Source organism: Nothobranchius furzeri, chromosome 1 (assembly GCF_043380555.1).
Source record: "Nothobranchius furzeri strain GRZ-AD chromosome 1, NfurGRZ-RIMD1, whole genome shotgun sequence".
Lineage (NCBI taxonomy): Eukaryota > Metazoa > Chordata > Actinopteri > Cyprinodontiformes > Nothobranchiidae > Nothobranchius > Nothobranchius furzeri.
The window spans coordinates 110,859,352-110,884,274 of record NC_091741.1 but is presented as its reverse complement, the minus strand read 5'-3'; the positions used below and the strand labels follow the sequence as shown (position 1 = coordinate 110,884,274).

The 24,923-nt window shown below is 42.1% G+C and overlaps 1 protein-coding gene across 2 annotated transcripts in view; it reads right to left on the bottom strand.

Moving 5' to 3' along the window:
- Positions 1–24,923, bottom strand: part of il1rapl2 (interleukin 1 receptor accessory protein-like 2) — a 713,182-nt gene that overhangs the window by 129,562 nt on the left and 558,697 nt on the right. For both annotated transcript variants that reach the window (XM_070553197.1, XM_070553198.1), the window contains exon 7: positions 8,463–8,537. In XM_070553197.1, the coding sequence (XP_070409298.1) occupies positions 8,463–8,537 (75 nt within the window). The remainder of the gene's footprint in view (positions 1–8,462; positions 8,538–24,923) is intronic.

Genomic DNA, 24,923 nt, shown 5'->3' with positions numbered 1-24,923 from the left:
GTACAACAATCAAACGTGACAGAGCCTGGATTTGTATTCTGAACAGTCTAAACATGTTTTAAAAAGAAACGTATGACAAAAGTGGCACCTGCTCAGTAAAACCACCAACAGGGTGAAAAATATCAAAATATTGTAGGCAGAGACGGGCTACAACTTCTGGATCCATTTTATATAAATCGTTTTATTGATTATCTTTTTATGAAAGATAACTTTGACGTACACGAGCGACCGGTACTGGCTGCTGTCACCTGTTGTGATTGGTTAAAGCAGCTCTCTGCTGTCTGAGGGTAGGCCCCACCCACAACACCGCGGCTGCTGTGGCTCCCAGTGTTTTCTTTACTGTGGGAAATGGGTAATAATGGCTCTTTGATGGGAACAGGTTGCCGACCCCTGACCTAACCCAACTAAATTAGATCTGAAATTTTCCTTTGACTGATGATCACAACCAAACTGGAAAACTAGAAAGTAAAGAAAAGCAAAGAAGAAGAAAAGTTAGAATCACAATTACCATGCTGCTGATCCTTAGAAAAAGGAAATGGAATGGAAAAGACATGCGAGTGAAACAATATGGCTGTGGCTGCTGATGTGAAACACCCCCGCAGGTAAAAACAGGACAAAAATTACAAATGTACCACCGGGCCACACTGCCACTGTGTGTGTGTTATGTTTTCTTTCATTCAGAGAGTGTGAGAGGTGGGGCTGATACCGCGGTGCCCATTAAAAGGTGTCCCTGCTGCAGTCAGTGTACAGAAGCCTCGGGGCCTATTTGTTACTTCATCAGTCTGGAGTTTAAGCCAACACACGGAGTCATGCACACATCCAAACACACCACTGACTACAGCGGAAACATTGTCAGAGACCACTGAACAGCAGGACACACACACACACACACACACACACACACACACACACACACACACACACACACACACACACACACACACACACACACACACACACACACACACACAGCTGGGGAGGAGAGGCAGCCAAGTGGGCTAAATGAAGAACACAACACACACTGTTTAGCACACAAGCAGTTTTTAATTAGATCCCTCCGCTGTTTAGTTCAGTCTTCCCATTCCTGTCATTGATTTTTACTAAAATGACATTTTGAAGCGGATGTCTGCCATCAGTTCCAACAACTGTTACTCTGAGTCTGATGATCATTTAGTGAAAGTGAAAATAAAAGTGTCTCTTTGAAAATGTCACCGTTTTGGCTCTATGCCAAGTCTCAGGAGCTGATTGGGCTTAAGAGAGTCCTGCATGTGCTCCCAAACTTTTAAATTGGTTTGAGAACATATTCGCTCATAAGTCATTGTTATTCACTGGCTGCAGGAGGTGAAAGAACAAAAGTGCTGCAGGACTGAAAAGGGTAGAGTGTGTGTTGACAGGGAGGAGAGGCCAAGTGAGTGTTCAGAGATCCACATCCTTCATTTAGCTCACCAAGATGCTGAAGCCCTGCTAGCTCCACAGCTGCTGTTCTGTAGCCAGACGGGACCTCTGACTTCCCCACAGATCCACACAGTGTTCAGGGTTTGCCCTGGACCAGCGCCAGTTTGGTGAGGCACCATAGCCACAGGGACAGCTGAACGAGACCACTGACTGACACAAAGCAGATCTATCCTATCTAGATCTACTCTAGCCCATTCTTTGCACCCAGTCAGCATGTAGAGGTAAATACATAGGTGGATATACAGTACAGGCCTAAAGTTTGGACACACCTTCTCATTCAATGTTTTCTTTATTTTCATGACCATGACCATTTACAAAGGGACCAACAAGTGCTAAACACCTCTGGGAACTCCTTCAAGACTGTTGGAAAACCATTTCAAGTGACTTCCTCTTGAAGCTCATCAAGAGAATACCAAGAGTGTGCAACACAGTAATCAGAGCAAAGGGCGGCTATTTAGAACAAAATGGAATATAAAACATGTTTTTAGTTATTTCCCTTTTTTTGGTTTAGTACATAACTCCACATGATGCCTTCAGTGAGAATCTAACAATGTTAATGGTCACGAGACTAAAGAAAACGCATTGAATGAGAAGGTGTGTCCAAACTTCTGGCCTGTACTGTAAATATGGGCGCCAACAAGGTTTGTCCACGGTATTCAGCGATTTGCCCAGACAGACTTTTTAAAACTTTTTCATGTTTTAAAATCATTTTCTTGAGCCAGCAAGTGTTAAGTGTTACAAAACTTGACTTACATGCTACAAAACAAAAGTCACAGTTCCAAAACATGTTACAAGTTACAAAACTTGGTACAAGTTAAATGTCATATTGTCCCAATCCTAGTGTCACGATCTGCCCCTGCCCGCCTGACTGTGTTCCTCTCCTGCCATGATTACCCTTATTGTTCTCACCTGTCCCTCGTTTACCTGCCCATGTTTTCCTAATTAGCCCTCTGTATTTATACCACCTGTTTTGCCCCTGTCCTTTGTCAGTTCATTGTTGTTGTTTGTTGGTGTTCCTGTTCATCCCATCCTGCCATTAAACCATTTTTACTTTTACTGAAGCCTGCATTTTTACCTCCTGCTCAGCTCATCCACACATGGTCCGCCGTCTCCACCTCCTACACAGTGACAGAATGAACTGACCAAACCTGGACCTGTGGTGAGCTAACACCTGCTCTCTGGAGGATTTATTTTTTGCTTTTTCTCCTTTAGCAGAAGGAGATTCTGGCCCAGGGTGTTGGCGCATCCTACCTGTTCTCCGGGGTGGTCAAGCCTCTGGGTGTGTTTCGGCGCATCCAGTTCGTTTCCTGTGGTGGTCGAGCCCTTCTCCTCTCCTGCTTTCTGCCCCCATCCCGTTTTGTCATGGAAGCCGCGGATCCTGGAGCTTTAAGGGAGTTACACCCCCTACGCACGCCATCGTTCTCCGGGGTGGTAGGGCTGGTCTCCCCGCTCTTCTCCTGCTTCCCTGCACCCAAGCCTCTTCCTGAGATCCAGCTAATTGTGCCGTGCACCTGCTCTGACCGGCTGTCGAGTGCCTGCCGCCGATCCTGGTTTTCTGGCGTCGCTTCTGCAGATTGCCCACTTCCTGGTCCACGCTGTGGGGCTTCTGCCTGGGTCCCACGCCTACTGCTGCAGCCCCTGCTGGGTCCCACGCCTGCTCCTGCAGTTCTCTGCCTGGGTCCCACGCCTGCTCCTGCAGTCCTCTGCCTGGGTCCCACGCCTGCTCCTGCAGTTCTCTGCCTGGGTCCCACGCCTGCTCCTGCAGTTCTCTGCCTGGGTTCCACGCCTGCTCACATCCAGTCAAGTCTTCACGTCCAGTCAAGTCTTCACGTCTCGTTCCAGTCAAGTCCCGTTCCAGTCAAGTCGAGTCCCGTTCCAGTCGAGTCGAGTCCCGTTCCGGTCGAGTCGAGTCCCGTTCCGGTCGAGTCGAGTCCCGTTCCGGTCGAGTCCCGTTCCGGTCGAGTCGAGTCCCGTTCCGGTCGAGTCGAGTCCCGTTCCGGTCGAGTCGAGTCCCGTTCCGGTCGAGTCCCGGTCGAGTCCCGTTCCAGTCTCCTGTTGTATAGCCTTGTGGGCGTCTGGTATCCGCCCTTAAGGGGGGGGGGTACTGTCACGATCTGCCTCTGCCCGCCTGACTGTGTTCCTCTCCTGCCATGATTACCCTTCTTGTTCTCACCTGTCCCTCGTTTACCTGCCCATGTTTCCCTAATTAGCCCTCTGTATTTATACCGCCTGTTTTGCCCCTGTCCTTTGTCAGTTCATTGTTGTTGTTTGTTGGTGTTCCTGTTCATCCCATCCTGCCATTAAACCATTTTTACTTTTACTGAAGCCTGCATTTTTACCTCCTGTTCAGCTCATCCACACATGGTCCGCCGTCTCCACCTCCTACACCGTGACACCTAGTTCCATAAGTGCATACCTTAACCACGCTTGGATCCACAAACAGTTGTGAATCAGCATTCTCCACTGTTTTAGTGAGTAAAAACAAATTTTTCTTAAAACCGACAAATGAACATGTGCATGCATGCATGCCTAACAACTGCAGTAGCCCCATTCCACCCAAAGTTTTAAATGCTAGCTGCAAATATCCTTGCAGACTTCTCCCACTGAAGTAAGAGCCAGTGATTTTTGCAGTACGATGTGAGTTACGTTGTGTTGTTTGTGAAAAATAATTAAACAAGTTTCAAAAGTTCTTATTTTTCCATTTTGAATAGTTTTTTAAATTTTAGGTGAATAGTTTGCACCTTAAAAAAGATGTATCTGTAAAAAAATGTCATTTTCCTAGTCAAATAGCTTTTCTTTTAATGTTGTTACTTTAACTGGATTGCAGTTTTCTTCTCAGCAGCCGATTGATTGGACATTTCAATAATTATTTATACTGTGTTTGTCAAGAATATTTTCTGCCCAAGTTAAAGCACTACTAAATTTTTCAGGAAATACTTTAGTTTTGAGGTGACTTGGTTGAATCTTTAATTTTTAAGTAGTTTTTTTCTTTAGTATTAGAACTTCAACTAGACTGCACTTTTCTGCTCTGCGGGTAATAAAGTGGGCGTATGGAAAATTGATCATACAGTGAGCTGATTTTCAAATAGTTTCTGTGCAATTTGAAGGACTTCATTTTTCTGACTGTACTTTAGGTTTTAGGTGAATTGTTTGCACCTTAATGTTGGTTTGTGTGCATTATAATGTCAACATCAACAGTTTTTTCCTTATTAGTACTTCCAGTAGATGGCGTTTTCTTCTATCCTGATGATTTAATGAGAATAGTTGATCTGTAGTTAAAAGACAAAAATCTATATTGTTAATTATATATGTTAAATAAAAATGAAAGAAAACAAAAGGTGTCGATTGATTAAAAATGTTCGGACCCTAATTGGGCAATGGGGGTAGTGGACCTCCCGCTATTTTAGTTGGGGACTCCTGCTGTAAAGGGTTTATGAGAGGCCATCCAGCCCCCATCACCTCCTGTGGCCAGAATATTCCACTTGTAACTTTAGAGTGCCGGTCCAGTCAGTTGGGCTTTGAAAAAAATGGAGCTGACATGACTGCTGCTGCAGTCTGGTTCCAGCACATTTCCTGCATGTTTTACATCATGAACACATCTGATTTGTTTCATTAGTGATGAATCACTCCTGTAGACAATAACGAAGGCTGGGGAGACATTTCAGCTGTGAGGTTATGGCGTTAAAAAGATGAAAGCACAATGGGGAGATAAGTTTTGCTTTTTGTTCTACAAACAGACACTAGGGGGTGCTAAAAGCAAGTCAAAACTGCTAAGTCTCTCTTTAATGGGCCCTACATGTGTTTTCAGAGAGACCTAGGTAGGTTCACTCATACACGGGCTTGTTAAAATCTATGTGGGCAAATCTCTGTGGGCCCACCATGGACATCGCGGACAAACCCAGGTGCCACCCATGGTTTGACCATATATATATATATATATATATATATATATATATATATATATATATATATATATATATATATATATATATATATATATATATATATATATACCATCCAGCAATGCATCCTGGCTGTGGAATATGCAGAAAATAAATCAGGTTTGATTTAGACTTTAAATGTGTCATTATTCATAACATTATGCATATTTTATTTTGGATTGTTGATTCATTTAGGTAAAAATTTAAAGCAAAGATTATAAAACACATAGCGCTAATTTTGCAGCTTGTAGGTTTAACCAGATGCTCTCTTTGAGACGAAGATCATTACAAAGCTGTATCATTATAATCATCTAGACTGTTCGATGCAGACAGAAATATTGGATTTTTTTAAAATTACCCAGTTGTAATTAGTATTTAGATGCAGAATTACAGAAATGCTTCATTATCGTTTTTGATTTGTCCTCAAGCCGATTTAGCCCATCTGTCTGACAGTAGCTGTCCTAACAATGACACAGCTGTAGGTCGAAGTGTCCACTGAACTTATCAGTCAGGGGAAATAAATGAAAAGAGCTCAACCTTTAAGGCTGTCACAACCAGAAAATCATTAGGCAGTTACAACTGCAGTTGGTGTTCTGCGACAAAACTTTGGATCATTGCTAACGTTTCCTAGAAGGTCTATAGGAGTGCTTACGTCCTGAAAGTCCAATGGAAACAAATATTTATAAAGGCATTGCAAACTGTCCATCATTCATGATAGCAGAGGATAAAATGACAAAAATAGAATGGAAAAACTACCGGATGGAAATGTGTTTGGCTTTAGTCAGGTTTTAGGACGTGGCGCTCCAGAAAGTTTTTGCACTGAGTCTATTTTTTTCCAGATGCTGCATGCAGGCTGTCATGAAGTTAAAGAAATCACAAGAGCCAGACAGGAAGTGAGAGGTAGAACAGCGAGGTGCATCTGGTATATTTCAAAAAAGGAAGGTAGGATTTTTTTGAAATAGTGGGATGCAAAAGTACAGGCAGTGTTGTTAATCTTCATGATTTTCCTGAATAAATTGTTGCTTGTTACGATAAAAATAAATTTCATTGGAAGCTATAGGAAGCATTTAGAGGCTGTTATTTCTGCAAAAGGAGGTCATGGATTGTCCATAGGGAACACCATGTTCAGACATAAAGGTGTCCATATGCACTCTTGGAATCAGGATACCTTAGGCTGCAGCTCGATGATCAACTTTGTTGTCATCTCATCTGATCTGTAGCCTCATGTCTTGGACACTCAGGTGAAGAGAGGGGCGGAGCTGTCAACTGACTACTACCTGATGGTGAATTGGCTTTGGGGGTAGGGGAAGATGCCGGTCAGACCTGGCAGTCCCAAACATATTGTAAGGCTCCTGTCAGAGGAAGTTTCAATTCCTACCTCTGTCAGAATTTCCTAAATGTTCCAGGGGAAGCGTGGGACATTGAGTCTGAGTGGGCTATGTTCTGTGTCTCCATTGTCGAGGCGGCCGGGTCGTCCGTTCCCATCGTGGTGACAATCCCCAAACCCGCTGGTGGAACAGCGGTTAAGGATGCCACCAAGCTAAAGAAAGAGTCCTATAGAGCTCTGGGAGTTGATGTCACTTCTCCCGGCATGCAAAAGTTCAAACCGAACGGCGCCATCTTGGCAGGCAGAAGCCCGCAGCTGGGCTATTTGTTATTGTCAGAAAACTCAATCAAACGGGAAATATGCTAGATTCCTGTTGTTTCCCAGGATGCAGAACAGACGCAGATTAGATAAGATAAGAGCCATCTACAGGATTCCCCAAGATACAGAACGCCGCAAACGTTGGATCATCGCAATAAAACGCGCTAGCCTCCAGGCTAAAATGAAGCTGTGGGACCCCGAGAGTAAAGGTTTTCGCTTATGCAGCGACCACATCATATCAGGTACTTAAACCAACGTTTCCTCAACTGCGTATGGTATTTAATTTAAATGCTTTTATTACGATTCTTAGTGGGCTTCCTAAACTTATTTTGGCGTGGCTTTTTCTGTCTTATTACTCATAGCAACAAGTAAACATCACGTAAAACGTTGCCTCTTGAGTTCTGCGTGCTGCCGTTAACGTGTTTTATGATCACAGCAATTCACCGGCTAAGCTGTATTTAATTTTTAAGCAATGGTTGATCAATTGTTAGATCACACAGACATAACCTTGCAACGGGCTCCCGGTGACAACAGCGCTGTCCTTTGCAGAAAGAATCCAGATCTGGATACCGACAACAAACCCTGATTGAGTCAATTTGTTTTCCTAGTCTAGCGTTTGACCAGAAATACAATTATCCTCTTGGACTAAATTATTACCAACTCACAATTCCTTTCTTTATGTTTTTGTCCATGAGAAGAACTCGCTGAGCTGCTGCCGTCTGTCTCTGACACCTGTGTCTGCCCCGGCTCTGACTCCTGCTTCCCTCAGCCAGCCTAACTCCCTGAGGGGAGGGGCTGTGTCGGAGAGAAGTCAGTGGTGTCTTTCAAAATAAAAGCTCGCGAGTCAAATATTTCAAAATCAATCTTTTTCTTCTCCATGTTATTGGGGGTGTTATTGCGCGTTTGTCCAATATTGGAGGGGACACGTCCCACCCGTCCCCCCCGGTTTCTACGCCCTTGCCTGACATCCATTTTTTATACACCTTCACTCTGCCGGGCAGAGAGTTTTGCACAACTTTTAGAAATATTTTCACAGGAACCAAAAGGAGGCAGTTCTAACATCACATATAAAACTCCAAACATTGTAATTTCGCTGTTTACTCTGAGCCCATTTGGGTTTGTTATCTTCCTGTTGCATCGTCGCATCCATGACGATCTGCGAAAACACCTTCACTTGTCTTAACTCATTGTATCAAGTCAACATCAACATCTAGAGGTTATATACCTGTTGCATTTAGACGCTACTGATCACATCGTTACAGAACAACCTGAAACATCCATGCATCCAAGACAGCTCACGAGCCACAAGGTCGAAACCCACGACTCTGATCTTTTACACCAAGAGTGAAAACAATGCAGAATCACAAGAATCACAGCTTTAAAACAAGTATGAAACATAGAGATGAGTTTTTCCTTCTTACCAGGTGTGATTTCTATCACCGTATCTTGTCTCTCTGGAGGAAAAAGGACCTTGGGCGGTTGAGTCGTCTGTAGAGCTGAGGGTTGAAGAACAAGAAATACAAAAATCTGATTAATAATGAATGATAGCTTTAAGCCAATCAGGTTCAGATGAATAAATTGTTATAACAAAATAAAAATTTTATTTTAAAAGACATAGTTCACTTATTTTTTCAACACATGGTCTCTCATGTAAATGAAAGCCTTGTGAGTTGATCTCTGTGGGGAAAAAGCTTTGGCGCTCCTATTTCAGGAAGTAGAAGTGAGCCAGAGAAGAGGTGAGCGGAACACGACAGGTTTTGGACTTTGAAAAAATATTTGGATGTCTCGCCTCTGATTGGCTAACAGCAACACGACTCTACCACTGACTGTTTTCTCTGTAACGTTGTTTTATCTCCACAAATAACACAAGCCTGAAGAATATCTGCCGTTTGGTGTTGCTAATGTTAGCTAATTCATGGAACTAGGATTGAGACAATATGACATGTGACTTGTATCAAGCTTAGTAACCTGTAACATGTTTTGTAACTGTAACTTTTGTTTTGTAGCATGCAATTCTCGTTTTGTAACACGTAACCTTTGACACATAACATGAAGCTTTTATTTTGTAACTTGCAGAAAACAATCAATGTAAAAGTTTCAAATCACAACTCTCAAAACACACATCCCAGTCTACAGTTACAAAATGTAGGTCTACAGTTACAAAACTCAAGTCTACACGTACAAAACATTTTGTCCCAATTCTAGTTTGCATCCTTCCCAAAGAACCAATGACAGGCATCACGAGTCTTGAATTCCTGTCCAAGACAATTCATGCTGGAAGCAAGCTAGAACTGGGACAAAATGTTTTGTACTTGTGGACTTGAGTTTTGTAACTGTAGCCTAAGATTTGTGTTTTGAAAGTTGTGATTTGAAACTTGTACATTGATTTTTTTTTTGCAAGTTACTAAATAAAAGTTTCATGTTACATACCAAAGTTAAATGCTAAAAAATGAGAATAACATGCTACAAACCTAATTTACCTGTTACAAAATGAAAGTTACAAGTTACAAAACATGTTACAAGTTACAAAACTTGGTGCAAGTTAAATGTCATATTGTCCCAATCCTAGTTCCATACTAGTTAGCTTCTACTAGCTGCGACTAGGGATGGGTACCTTTGACATTTGAATCGATCCGGTACTAATTCCCGGTACCTACGAATCGATACCGGTACTTAACGGTACCAATTTTCGATACTTTTGAGTGTTTATTATTTTAATTCTCTTTTATAATTAAATATATATTTTTCTCAATATATAACAATATTTGATAAATATCACGATAAATAACATTCAACTGTTTGTATTTTAACATCGTCCTTGTAGTTTTATAACCTGATAATTAAACTGAAGCAAACAACATTACTGTGAACTAAATTTACTGTGTATCTTCATTCCTTTTGCCGTCCTTTCTCATTTGATTTTTCCTACTGGGAAGTTAGAATTTCCGAGGAGAAAGCGAACGCACCATTAGCTGATAACAATGGTAGCAATGGAAGCTAATTTATCAAGCTAACGATATCTTAAACAGTTTATTTAGCTGCTGGAGCAGATTAAAACGATGCCTCACACTTAGATCGTCACTGGTTTCGTCTTCACCCGTCACATTTAGTAAAGTGAAGCCAAACTTTAGAGCGCGTTCATGTTGTTCTAGTCGGGAAATCAGAGTTCCGAGGAGAAAGCGAACGCACCATTAGCGAAACGGAAGCTAATATATCAAGCTAATTATATTTACCTACCGGAGCAGATTAAGATGAGGATGTCTCACTTAGATAGTTGTCGCTGGTTTCATCATCCAGTTACCCATCACATTTAGTGAAGTGGACCCAAGCTTTAGCCTGCGTTCTCTCTACCATGCTGCTCTGTTTACAACTGGTTCACAGCAAGCGACGACAAAACGCTCTTGCGCATGCGCAGCTGTCTTGGCAAGTTCTCGTTAGGATGGACGGGTACCGAAACGAGGCACCGTTTGAAATGACGTGAATCGGTGCTCGGTCGGTACTATGGAATTCGGTCGGTACCTTAAAAAGTACCGAATTCGGTACCCATCCCTAGCTGCGACATTCTCTTCTGTTTTCTGGACACAAAATCAACAAAAACCTTCCCGGGTTGCGAGAAAAGTTGGGTGAGTCCATGGATGCTAATTCTTTTAATGTGACATAGATCTGTGTGGTCTATCTAATCAGAGTATTCCCTGTGTATTTTCTATCAGAGGCTAATGCAGGAGATAGGGTAGGACTATTTTCACACTTAGCCTGCACGCTAAACTCAGAGCGACCGATCGTAATTCAAAAATAAGTAAAAAAGTTTTTTCAGTGAACTTGGTCTTTATAAAAGGACAAAAATAAAGAACTTGCTTTATTTCCTAGTCTGTAAAAATACTGCAACCATTAAACTGTTGAGGCTGTACATACTAGTAGTAAACCACGATGTTTATAATGCACTGTTCTTCTCATGAACCAGTTTTACAGGGACAAGTCTCTGTTCTGACCCAGGATTAGAGACTGGTGCCGTAGGAGATACAGAACAAACCAACAGTGATATTATGGGGATTTCTTCCAGCTAGAACAAACTTCCAGAGTATTTCTCAGGAAAAAACAGTTTAATTAAACTAGTGATGCAATCCAAACCCCACATACACACACTAACAATGTGTTGGCAGGAGAAGTCATTCCCCGTTTAGTCATCGTCTAGGTCAGGCTATCCCGGAATTTTGCTGAATGATGTCATCAGAAAGGCCACTAAACAGTTGCAACATCAGACAAGACTGATGAGTCAACGACTAAAGTCTTAAAAACAATCTAAAATCTCTTAAAACTTGGGTTATTGTAATATTTACCCCTACTACACACTGGAGGCATCAGCGTCGCGGATCGGAACACTTTACTCGCAAGTTTTGCTGCGTGCCAGTACATGCCGAGAGAATCTCAGCAGTGAAGCAGCTTCTCTGCCATGCTCCTCACGAGATTACAAAATCTCTCGAAACTTCAAATCCACGGTTTGGCATTAAACCAAAAAGAAGGAAGTCATGTTTGATATCTCTGGTGTCACATAGATGTTGTTCCTCTCCAGTGCCAGGATTAAAGCCATGAAAAACACACCACTGCATCTCTGGAACGATATATGGAGTTAATAAGCCATTTGGTCATATGTTTTGACATAATCTATATAAATATGAAATCACATCACTACAATAGTCTTTTATTTAGAAAATTACCTGACATGCCTGAAAATTTCCACTTCGCAGCTGGTTTGAATCACCCCCATAGACTATGTTGGATTCTAATTTGAAGGAGTGACGTTCCACATTCCGTCCCTGATGCTTCCAATGTGAAGTACGGGTTAGGCTGAACTCAGACCAGCCTCCAGCTCTTCATAGCTGTCTTACACAAACTCAATTTCTCTGAACTGAGGCTGTTCAAGAGGCTAAAACTTGTGGCTTTTGAGATTTTACTGATGCCAATGCCTAAATGATCCTCAAACATGACCAGTCAAGTTGCTCATAAACAGTATTGTATTTTGATATTCTTGGAGGGCTGCGCAGTGGCACAGTGGTTAGAGCTGTTGCCTTGCAGCAAGAAGGTCCTGGGTTCGCTTCCCAGCCTGGGATCTTTCTGCATGGAGTTTGCATGTTCTCCCTGTGCATGCGTGGGTTCTCTCCGGGTTCTCTGGCTTCCTCCCGCAGTCCAAAAACATGACTGTTAGGTTGATTGGTCTGTCTAAATTGTCCTTAGGTGTGAGTGTGTGCATGGTTGTTTGTCCTGTGTGTCTCTGTGTTGCCCTGCGATGGACTGGCACTCTGTCCAGGGTGTATGCTGCCTAATTGCCCGTTGACCGCTGGAGATAGGCACCAGCTCCCCCGCGAACCTGCGTGGACGAAGCGGGTTCAGAAAATGGATGGATGAATATTCTTGGATTTCCATAGGTTACAAGTGGAAAACTAAGTGTTGGTATTTAAGACGGATTTCAGATCACTCCCGTTTCTGTTGCAGGGGACATTTGAACCATCATGTTGTGAGACATGACTCACTGAAATCTGATCACCTCCAGCATCATGAAGAGACTGGATCTCCTCAGCTGTCACTCACTAACAGCTTGTCTCTTTCAGTGGTTTCTCCCTGTCCGTGTGTGAAGTCAGACACACTGACTGCCTTTGTACTCCGATGTTCTGCGTGTTCCACTGAAGCACCTCTGACATTCGTTTAGCTGAGGATTTTTACCCTCTCCAGCCCAGAGCCTTTTGTTCCTGTTCGACGACCCAGTAATGTGTTTCTGGATTCCTGCTGGCTGACGTGCAACAATAAGCATTTCTGTCCTGACAGACAGAGAGGTTTGGAAATCAGTTACTGTTATACTATATCCTAATGATGAACAGATGCTGTCAAAGGTTCTCTGAATGAAAGAGTTCAAGAACTTTGATGTAATTCTCTCAGAAGTTATTATGGTACAATGGAAATAATTACACACATTTTACAGTTCAGAAATGTTTCATGCAAAGCACCAACAGTAACAGTGTTGGTGCTTCTAGCTCAGACCTGGGCATTTTACGGCCCGCGGGCCACATCCGGCCCTTTGGTTGACTTTGACCGGCCCGCGTAAGGTTAATTGGAAATTACAAAATAAATGTATTTTCTCATTTTACCTCATGCATGGGCTAAGGCTGCATTGCTTTTATTTTGAAGTTGTATTTTACGTGCACAATGACGCAATACGTATAGCAACAAGTACCCGCGGTTGACATGGTGATTGTAGCCTGAGAAATGTCCGCTCATGCAAAAAAAAAAAAAAAAAAAAAAAAAGAAAGATGCCGAATGCAGGATTTTCAACAAAAATTGGACTGCTAAGTATTTTTTTTTACTGAAGTCGGAGGTAAAACCGTGTGTTTGGTTTGCGGGGAGGAGATTGCCGTGTTTAAGGACTACAATTTGAGTCGGCATTACGACAAGAAACACTCGGAAAAAATACAAGAACTTGTCTGATGCTGAGAGGGCACGGACATCCGAAGCTTTGCTAGCAAAGTTGCAAAAGCAGCAAGGCTTTTTTACTAAGCTTCACACATCCAGGGATGCAGCAACCAGGACCAGCTTTGTGATATCCCACAAAATAGCTAAAAACAGCGAACCGTGACCAGGAGGATGGAGGACATTGCGGGGAACCTGGAGCTTCAGCTGCAACGTGAAGTGGCAAGTTTTGACTTTTTCTCATTAGACGGGAGCTGTGATGTCCGGGACACAGCCCAGCTGCTCGTATTTGTCCGGGGGATAACGGACTTCAAGCTCACAGAGGAGCGGGCAGCAATGCGGTCGATGAGAGGGACAACGACAGGGAGTGATCTTTTTACAGAGGTAAATGCGTGCACGGACACTCTGGGATTGAAATGGAAGAGACTGTCGCAGCCGGGCGTACACTGTGCGACTTTTTCACATTTTTGAGCCGATTTTCCAGTCGTGCGAGAAGCCACGACATCGGGGCGAGTTTTGCGCCGAGCGGTCGTGTAGTGTACAGGGGGTTACGAGAGGCGATTAACACCACGTGACCAGCCGCCGATCAGCAGTCGTGAGGTCGCACTCTGGTGTGTTTAATATTTCGCTCGTTCCTCGTGAGGGTATCGCACTGTTGAAGCGGCGCTGCGAGCAGCTGCGACCCAAAAAGTATCAGAACCACTCACGGCGCATGCGCGCGCAATCCTGCATCAACGCTTGTCGCTCGCTATTTCCCTAATAACACACGCTGTTCGTTTTTGTTTCTACACGTTTTTTTTACTCACAAAGATTGTCAAGAAAGTGTGTTTGTCGTGTTCATGTCAAATTAAACTGATCACAAAACACAGATTTACTTTCTTTATTTCGTTTTCCTCATCCAACCCCCATAAATCCCTGTGTGTCCTCCAGCAGCACTCCCGAAGGACAACAGGCAAAACAAGACAAAAAAGTCTAACGTGTTGAGTAAAAACTGCTATTTTTAGCACATTTTTAGGGCCGACATGTTGCTACCAGACGTACAGTGTGAGCAGTCAGGTCGCATGCGAGAACTGGGTCGTACAGTGTGAGCGCATGACTCGTGAGATCTGCTCTGCGGGGAAGTCGTACAGTTTGAGCTGAAGCTGAGTGCTGCGAGTGAAAAAGTCGCACAGTGTACGTCCGGCTTTACAGGGAAAAATGTCGGACTTTTGAAACGCATGCAAGATAAAGTGACAGAAATCGATGCAGATCAAAAATAGGTGTTTTTGCATTGTATTATACACCAACATGTGTTGTGCAAGTCAGTGCTAAAAATCAACCATGTTACTGATGTTGTTACTAAAATAATAAACTTCATCAGGGCGCGGGCGATGAATCACAGACAGTTTGTGGCTCTTGTGGAGGACTCCACACAGCTGTCAGATGGCTCAGCCTGGGGAAAGTGCTGAAGAGGGTTTGGGACTCGAAAGCAGAGATTCCGGATCTCTGCTGGATTTCTACTCTTCTCTTAAGGAGGATTTTCCAAACCTGAAGAGACATGCTCAGAAGATGTTGGTTCTCTTCAGCTCTACCTACATTTGTGAACAAACATTTTCAATGATGAAGTTTACAAAATCCAGGTAAAGATCCTCTCTCACTGATGATCATTTGTCAGCTGTGCTTCGCTTCTCCACCTCAGACATCCAACCTGACTTTGATGCACTCGTTAAAGCCCAGCAGAGACTAGATTTCTCTCACTGAATAAGAAAAAAATTGCTTAAAAACACAAAATAAGGTGTTTGGACCACAAATGTAGGCAACTAGCAGTGAACTGGGACACTTTTTTTAAACCTCTTTCTCAAGATCACAGTTCAGTGATTTTATTTTACAGACAATACTGTGTGTCTGTAGAATGCTAAGAACCTCTTTCCAACAATATTTGAAACTCAGAATGTGTTTTGGAGTGAATGTGACTGAAACTGTTAACTAATATAAGTCACAAATGTTTAACAAAAACCAAATGTGCACACTTTGTTTACCATTGCCTTGGGAAATTTGAATAAATCACATTTTTGTAAGCCAACCTCACTTTTTCCTTTTTGCTCATTTATAACATATAGTCTACTCTTACCAGCTTGAAGAAACAATGGTATTTACTGCTTTTTATAAAGAAATACCATTAATATTATGCATAATTGACTTCAGCCTTTTGGCCTGCGGCCCTCCACAATATTTTCTATTTCTCATGTGGCCCCATGGAAAAAATAATTGCCCACCCCTGTTCTAGCTCCTCCTGACATGCTGGTCCAGATCCTGACTGATGGAGTTTGTGCATTTTTAATTTGTCCTCACACCTCTGGAGGATAGGCCACAAGTTATAAGTATGATTAAGATCTGGGGAAGTTCCTGAACCTGGACCCAACATGGTGATCTTTTGTTCCTGATTCACTAAGTTTTGATTTCATCCCTCTGTCCAGGTGCTCCATCATGGTGGAGAAGGCATTGTTCATCACTAAACCGTTGTTGGATGATTAGAGGAGTTCCTCAGGGAGGACGTTTAGGTACTGTTTTTTATTCATGGCTGTTCTGAGTCTAAACTGTGAGTGAGTCCCACTCCCATAGCTGAGGAGCACGTTTCCACCATTATTTTCTTCAAACTGCTGGTTGGAAGCTGTTTTGATTTGCTCTGGACTTTCAACTGAAATGTTTACTGACACTTTAGGCAGTAGCGGTTTTAGGCACGGGCAGACAGGGCAGTTGCCCGGGGCGGCATTTTTTCATGACACAAAAGGGGCGCACAGGCGCTGAGTAAAAAAAAAGAAAAAAAAAAGAAACCTGCGCCGCACCGAGGTTTTCTATTATCTGTCATATGACAGTGTCTGGATTGGAAACAGCAAGTTGGCGCCCCCTGCAGCTGCAGGCGCTCCGTGCACCGTGTGTGTGTATGAAGAAGAGGAAGGGAAGGGGTGCGGCGGGGGAATTCACCTCTGGGTCTTTCCCAAATGAAATGAGCGGGTAGGGGCTGAATCAACTGTATTAACATGGCTAAAGTCGATCACATCTTGATGTTCTTCCACATTTCATTCATAATATCATAAACACAGGCCTATCATTCTTTCAGGTGTTTCTGAATTGTGTGAAATGGACGAATAAAAAAAGGAAAAACAAAACGATTTTGTGGTCACCCCCCCATCAAGGTCAAATTGTTTAGTCCTGACTAAAGGAAACTTATTGAGTCAAGAGCCAAACAGAAGAGATGAACATAAAAAGGCTAAAAAGGCTAAAACCACCAGGTGCCCGATTCAGGAATAAAAAAGAAAAAAGAGGAGAAAGATAAAGGTATGTTCGCTCTCATGATGCATGTTTTCAATTTTTTGAACCAGTTAACTGGGATTTTAACGGTTAAATTTGGTCAGCTAGTTGCTAACAGAGCTAATAGGGCTGAAATATTGAAACGAATATTCAAATGGTTCGAAAAAATTCCTTGAATCGTTTTTTACTGATTCAAACTAGGATTTGTTAAATGCTCGCTGCAGCCTGTGGCCTGCCTGAACAACAACAAACACATGTTGATCATGTTCACATAATAATACATAAAACAACTCTACAAGCAGAAGAAAACTCCCCAGTCACCACTAACTATCCTGTTTATTTATTGCAGATGGCTGCACTGATTATTTTTTACATGATTTGTTCTGTAAAAGTTGGCATTTTTGGTAGTCTACAGTTTTTTTATGTCAGTTTAAATTACAATTTCAGAGGCAATTCTAAAATATTATGGATCATGATAAAGATCTACTGGAGATCTACCCCAACTTTTGGACTGCTCTGCCAGTCACTGTGGCTCAAGCTGAGAGGAGCTTTTCAAAACTTGATCAAGTCATACCTGAGGTCACCTATGTTTCAGGGGCGGCTCACTAACCTGGCTCTGATTAGTATCAATCACTCAGTAGGGGAGCAGATTTCATATGATGACATTATTGATGACTTTGCATCGAGGTTAGGTTTTAATTTTAGTTTGTGTTTTCTGTTCTAAGTGCAGTGCTGTAGTGATTATCTTTAGTTTGTTATGTGTGAAATATTTTTGCTATTTAGAATATTTATTATATATTATGTGCATATATTCTTAATATTTAGTTAGTTTAGTTGTTTTTGTATATTTGATTCTATATATTTTGATACAGTGTATAATGTATATTGCTTTACATTCTGACAACTTCATAGTAATTAATGTAAATATGTGCAACTTAGAAAAATGAATGTTCAATAGTCGTTCTAATAAAACATGCCTGTTTGTAGAAAACGTGTGTGTTTGTGCAGGTGGGGTGGTGTGGTGGTGGTGGTGGGGGCGGTGGTGGTGGGGGGGCCTCAAAGGGGGCCTCGCCCGGGGAGTAATTCCATGTAGAACCGCCACTGACTTTAGGGAAAGTTAGGAATGTTGGAACAAACTAAACTATCGAGCAGAGTACTAACTTAAAGATGTAGAAGCTTAAAAACAACACATCATTAACTGAATTAATATAAGGATCAGAGTCGGGAAAGAGTAGAATGCCTTCTCCGGGTTAGGCATGAGGTTCTGCCTCAAGTGGAGCAAGTATATTGGAGTCTGTAGTATTGGATTCTATGGTCTTATTAAAAAGCTGGAGAAAGGATTCATTTGACAGCGTGGGTCTTTAATGAATCTGCTCATAACATACAGAACAGCCGTTTAGACAAAAGACCAAGACGAAGCGTGGAATGCTTCATTTATACCCTTCTTGCTACGAGCCCGCGCTGCGCGTGCATGCGCAACAGTGTTGACACAGAAATGTTCTATCATTCCAAACTTGGTGATATCCCCACGGCATTAGAGCCGAATCACACTGGCAAAGTCTTTGACATTTGGTTGGAATTTCCTCTTCATACCAGATCTTTCCAAAGTTAGCTTTAACTTGGCAGTTGCACTTTAAGACTTAATAGCCCTGTCTAAATACTGTTATTGGACACCTGGACTAAAGGCCATAACTTTATCTGATAAACAGTTCTGCACGCAATGCATTCTAGCTCTGTCTTCAAAACAACATTTCTTTGGAGCTGGTGGAAACACAGCACACAAACTTTATCAGAAACAATCAAGCTTTTAACCCAAAGATTCACAATTCAGCTCTATACTTTTTCTACAGATGACCTCTTGACCTTTAAAGCCCCTACATATCCTCCCCTTGGTGGTTTAGACCACCATACACTATCGTTGTAAATGAATAAAACTTTTGTGTATATCAATAAATGAATGCTTGACTGAGTAACAGAATAAATGAGTAGTAGATAATGATAATGTAACAACACGACTTAAAATGGAAACATGAGGATATACCATGTGACCTTGAACCAAAAATGAATAAAGGAATACACATAGCAAAACACGTGATGATGTGCCAGGATAACACTGCAACTTTACCATGTGTATGTAGTGCATAACGATTAAGTAAGTTGTTCACGAGTGAGGGAAAGATGGAGCGCAAGATCAACAGGTGATATTGGTCGATGTTGTTTAGAGCTGCATCTGCATGGATAAGTGATAGATTTACCAGTCAATCTATGTTCCTTCCCCCACCTATGGTCATGAGCTTTGGGTAGTGACTCAAAGAACAAGATCACAGACAAGCTGCTGAAATTAGTTCAGACATCCGGGCTCCCTGGTGAGGTTTTCCATGCCTAACTAGGAGGAGACCTAAATGAAGACCCAGGACACGCTGGCCAGGGGATTTCCCCAGAGGAGCTGGCCCAGGTGGCTGGGGAGAAGGAAATCTGGGCATCCTGGCTCAGGCTGCGGCTCCCATGACCTGACCCCGGATATGGAAGGATATAAGAATCCGATTAAATTTCTTAAAAAGATCCCCGCCATATCTGTTAAGACACTCATTCAGAAGTAAAACACCAAAATTTCATCAATGAATAAAAACTTCTAAAGAAAATCATTTCGAAAGGAGTGAGTGAACATCCAGAGGTGCTCTCTGACCTGAAACAATTTCATTACTTTGAGTTTTGGTTAATTTTGACTTTGCCGTGTCGGATGAAATGCCCCTTTTTGGATTTTACCAATGTGACACAAAGGTTCTACAAGGGTTCCTTTGTTCCTTTTCCTTTTCTCTCCTTCTCTTTTCAGCTGTAATGTCTTTCCTCGGTAACCCCGTCAATCTCTCCATCGTTCTGTTTCTCTGACATGATTGATGATTTCATTTGCATTCAGAAAGTTCCGCTGTGCCCTTTTAAGATTTATGAGACAACCTTTTACCTCAGCCTACTCCTCCTGTTCTCGCTTCTGTTTCATCACCCCCCCCCCCCCCACACACACACACACACTTTGTCACCACTTCCTCCTTGTTTTCATTAAACACAGATAGCAGGTGTACTCCCCCCAAAGAAGAAAGACGTCTGCAAACTGGAAGAATCCACTAGTTTTCACTCATAACTATTTGTAAAACAGTAAATGCAACAACTTACTTGGTGTATATTCTAAGGACCAACCCTTTATGATGCCGAACATTTTCACACGCGAGGGTCTGAGCTCCTGTTAATCCGAATTTTAATCTGAATATGAAAATGTTTGCAGAAACCCCAGGTAATGATGGGTTGGTTGTTTTCTCTTGGCTTTCAGCTCCATGAATTTAGGCTCTTTGAACTTTGAATGACTGCTCTAGTTAGAAACGACAGAATTTTGTTGGTGCAGTGAGTGTTTTTCTTGCTGGTTGAGCAAACTTAACGAAACGCTACAATTTCATGGAGATTTTTTGTGACAAAATTTCATATCCATAACTGTTAGTAAAATATACATAAGTTTATGTTATGCAAAGCGTGTGTCTAAAGGTTATAAAACGTCTGCTGAGAGTTCAGCAATTAACTTTCTTCTCTAAAGTATGAAAAACTAATACATAATTGCAGAGGTGTGACGAAGTCACTGCTTTGAAAGTCACGAGTAAGTCACAAGTCTTTCCAGTCAAGTTTCGAGTCAAGTCCAAGTCAAAGAAAATCAAGTTCAAGTTGAGTCCAAAGTCAATGATGTGGAAGTCCAAGTCAAGTCCAAGTCCTTAAGTCATTCACTGCCAATGAAGACTAAAGTCGTCATTTGCATTTTTTTTTACTGTTTGGGCATCGGAACGAGCCCCCGCACCGCGAGAACAAACATCTCAGCTCTAAAGCCGATCTTCATCCGCGTACGTCACACGTCACGTGATCAGGAAGGAAGCAGAAAATCCATGTGTAAGGAGATCGTTTTGGGCCGCTGCTGTAAAAAAAGTGAGGCGCGAACCTGAAAAGCTTCTGCCGATCACAATTCAACAACGGATTATGAAAGAACGGATAAAGCTTGAAACGCACGGATTCTTCCTGATGTAAGAGGTGAGTCTCCGCTTTGTTTTGGTTATTTTGGTGTCAACATCATACTAGCGCGCAACGTTCTGTGACTTTGAAAAAAAACAGTAAAAACGTTGAGAAACGCTGGCAGCGAAGGGCTTTACCGATCAGGAAACGGCTGGCAGTGAATGAGTTAATTTTGAATTTTCAAGTCATAATCAAGTCATCCATCCAACTTCAATTTAATGACAATGATAATAAATAAATTCCAGAAATAAAGCTTCTTAAAGCTTCATTTATTTGCTCAAACAAGCAGAAAGTGCAACTGAAACTGATCATATGTTTCTGTGTTTAAAAAGAACGAAAGCATGGAATTAGAAAGACACAGCAAGAACACACCTAAGATGATTATAAACAAAGTTCTGCTGCATTTAGCAGTAAATCAAACACACAACCAAGAATGATTTATGACTTTTGTTAATGTCGAGCCACTTTTGTGCTAAAATATCAAATGTGCTCAAGTCATCATCAAGTCTGGGCTGAGTCAGGCAGCACTGAATCGGTTGCAGTTGGTTCAGAACTCGGTAGCTAGATTCCTGACAGGCTCGAACAAAACAACACGCATTACTCCTGTCCTGGATTCCTACATTGGCTCCCTGTGGATTATCGGGCACATTTTAAGGTTTTGTTATTCGTCTTATGCTCCCTCAACGGTAGTGACCCACCATATCTGGCCGGACTGCTTCAGATGCATGCCCCTACGCGCTCTATTCGCTCAGCTAACCAAGATTTGCTCATCGTCCCAAGAGCAAGGCTGAAAACAAGAGGTGATAGGGCCTTTTCTGTCCTAGTTCCAATACTATGGAACGAGCTCCCACTTGTTGTCAAAAAGTCCCCAATCACTGCAGGTCTTTAAGAGTCGTTTGAAGACTTATTTTTATCATTTGGAATTTATGTAATATGGATTTGTAGAATTTTAGTCTTTTATCGTATTTGTTTTGTTATTTTAGTCCCTATTTGTTTTCAGTTTTAATCTGTCTTGTGGTCTCTTTGCTCTTTAGTTGTTTTTATGTTATGTTCAGTGCCTTAGGCTTCTGTAAAGGCAGTGGAAGGTGCTATACAAATAAAATTTGATTGATTGAAGTTAACAGATTCAAATCGCAAGTCATTGGCGCTCAAGTCCGAGTCAAGTCGTAAGTCTTTATAGATTTTATCAAGTCAAGTCAGAAGTCAATTAAAATAATGACTAGAGGCTGACTCGAGTCCAAGTCATGTGACTCGAGTCCACACCTCTGCATCATTGGGCAAATAAAAAAACCCTAGCTGTTTGTAGGCTATCATGCTGTTTACAACAGAAAAAATAAGTAAGTGGTTCATACATCTTTATTTTTAAATGCAGCACACAGATTTGCTGGTGAATCTAAAATATTCTTAAGAATGATTACTTTTCAGCTATTTCTTGTTTTATAAAGAAGGATGTTTACTCAACGTAACATTGGTCGATTAGTCGATAATTGTTACAGTAAGAAACCTAAATCAACCCATTCAATAATAAATGGCCTGTATTTGTATGGTGGTTTCTTAGGGTTCTACAGCCCCCAAGACGCTTCACAACACAGTCACGCATTCACCCATTCACACACACATTCACACGATGGTGATGATGAGCTACATTGTAGCCACAGCTGCCTTGGGGCGCACAAGACTGTCGAACATTGGTGCCATCTGTCCCTCCGACCACCACCAGCATTAAATAAAAAGTCAGTGACTGGCCAGACCCAAATGTACATTTACCCTAACTCGATAACAGATTCTATTATTTATAAATTCTTCACCAACACGGAGAAAAGAGAAAAACACAGTGATGAGAAAGGCTGATTCACTTTAAAGCTTAAGGCCTGGGCCTGTCTCAGTGAAATGTGCTTCAGGTGCTCTGAGTTTCAAATAAAACCTGACCTTTCCCAGTCACCGTGGTTCATTGCATTAGGTCAATCAGAGCAATAATAACCACAAAGACACAGTAGAAAGGACAGTAAAAGTTTGTTTAAGCACTTATCTCCCGCCGCACTCATTACAGGAGATGTAAATCTGGCATTTTTGTGAACCTTAAAGCACCTCAGAGTGTGCAAGGCCACATGTCATTGGTTATTAAGGAATGTTTAGAAAGTTTAGATTATTTGAAAGTCACTTCTGTGTGACTTAATAAGACTTCCATGCAATCAGAACCACCCTGATCTAAAAGGCCTCATGTACAAATGACATATCCTGCCGTACGTTAGCTTAGAAATCTAGACAAACCGTAGCAGCAGCAAAGAATCTCCACTGTAGCCTGAGTAGCAGGTCTACTACTGGCTCAAACTGTTTTAGGTCTAGCCAGTTACAGCCCTCTATGATTGTGTTACACTGAGCAGGCTCAGCACCAGAGCTACAACTACAAAGATGGTGTCGGCTTAGGAACAACTTGGACGATGTAGACTTGGGTTTTTTGAAACAGAAGCAGATAGAGGTACTTAAGTCATGTATTTATAAAAATAGTGCATTGTCTTCCTCCTCTTCTACTTCTTCTGAGACGGGGTTTGGCGGACTGTCTCATTAATCTGATTGATCCTAGCGCTGTCCAATAGCATGCAGAGACAGTTTGAAAGACAAGCGTAGATTCCGCCCAATGACCAAGCTGTGTTTTTGGGTCATGGCCAGACTATGGGTGTTTCTCAATGCTAAGGAACCTCGCCTTGATGTCTTGGCCCCACCCGGTTGCCTAGGAGATACGTCATCAGAAGCCGCTAAGACGTGTTCCAATGTTCATGTTCTACCGAGGCATGTGTTAGCCATTTAGCTAGCTGAGCAAGGCTATACAAGAGGTTTCTTGTAGCCTAGAATTGGTAAAAAATTACCCAGAATGCACCGTTGTATTTTCAAAAAGACAGCAGATCAGAAGCCGGCAGCTACTTTGGGGGCAAATTTCAAGTTTAAAAGTAGACAACTAATTTAAAATGTTTTTTTTTTAATCCAAAGAAGTTATCTATTGTTGGTTAGTTGCTTAGTAGTTGCAACTTTGGTGGCTACCGGGTAGTAAATCACTTACATATTTAATTTCACAAATATACACAGTTTAAAAAGTAAAAGGCTCGTTATATACATAACGTCATCTCCCGTGTCACATGACGTTACGTGGCCGCCGTGGAAGCCGCGGTCACGTGATGCAAGTCTGTTCCATTTAACCGTTTTCTTTGACCAAGAAAGGACAGTGCCCACGTAAGCAAGGCTCCTGGCCTCGGAAGACATCGCCTTGTAAGGCCAGGCGCCTTCACATTGAGAAACACCCTCTATATTCACATTAAAAATGTCCGATATTATTGGTCTGCCATTTATATCGGCCAGTATTGGTATTAAAATTTAATATCAGAAAATACAGGTATCTTGTTTTTACTCCAACTAACCCAAGTTTTACGTACCATGCATATATTATACCAATCAATCAATCAAATCAAAGATACTTTATTAATCCCAGAGGGAAATTAGAGTTTCAGTACACACAATTCAGAGATCAGACATACAAGGGCACAAGGACGTAATTTTCACTTTAGAAGTGTGTGTGTGTGTGTGTGTGTGTGTGTGTGTGGGGGGGGGGGTGTCTTTACAGTATGTTCTAATGGGAAACCGGCTTCAACACAAACGGTTGTTTTCCGCTTGGTCCTAGAGCTCAAACAATGTCAATTTAACATAGCGTAATATTGTTTTTGGATGGTAAAAAGTGCAGGGGTCAAAACTTGACTTTGGAAAAAGTGTGGGGGGGGGACATGTCCCCCCCAATTACGTCCATGCATGGGCAAGACACATGACAAGAATTGGTGACTGTGGTCATTCACAACCATGAGTCGCGCTACCTTAATAGAGGTAAGAGGGGTTTACATGAGGGTTGGTTCAGGTGGAGGGGGGAAAAAAGGCACTTCAGAGCTACCCTCCATACGGAGGGCAGCTTTGCTATGCAAAAAAACACCTCAAACATAAATGCAACAGACTTCAGACCTTACACAACGTAAGTGTCCATTAGGGAGAGGGTGCTCGCTGCAGAACTACAAAGGCGGAGCTGCACCATAAGGTGGAGCTGC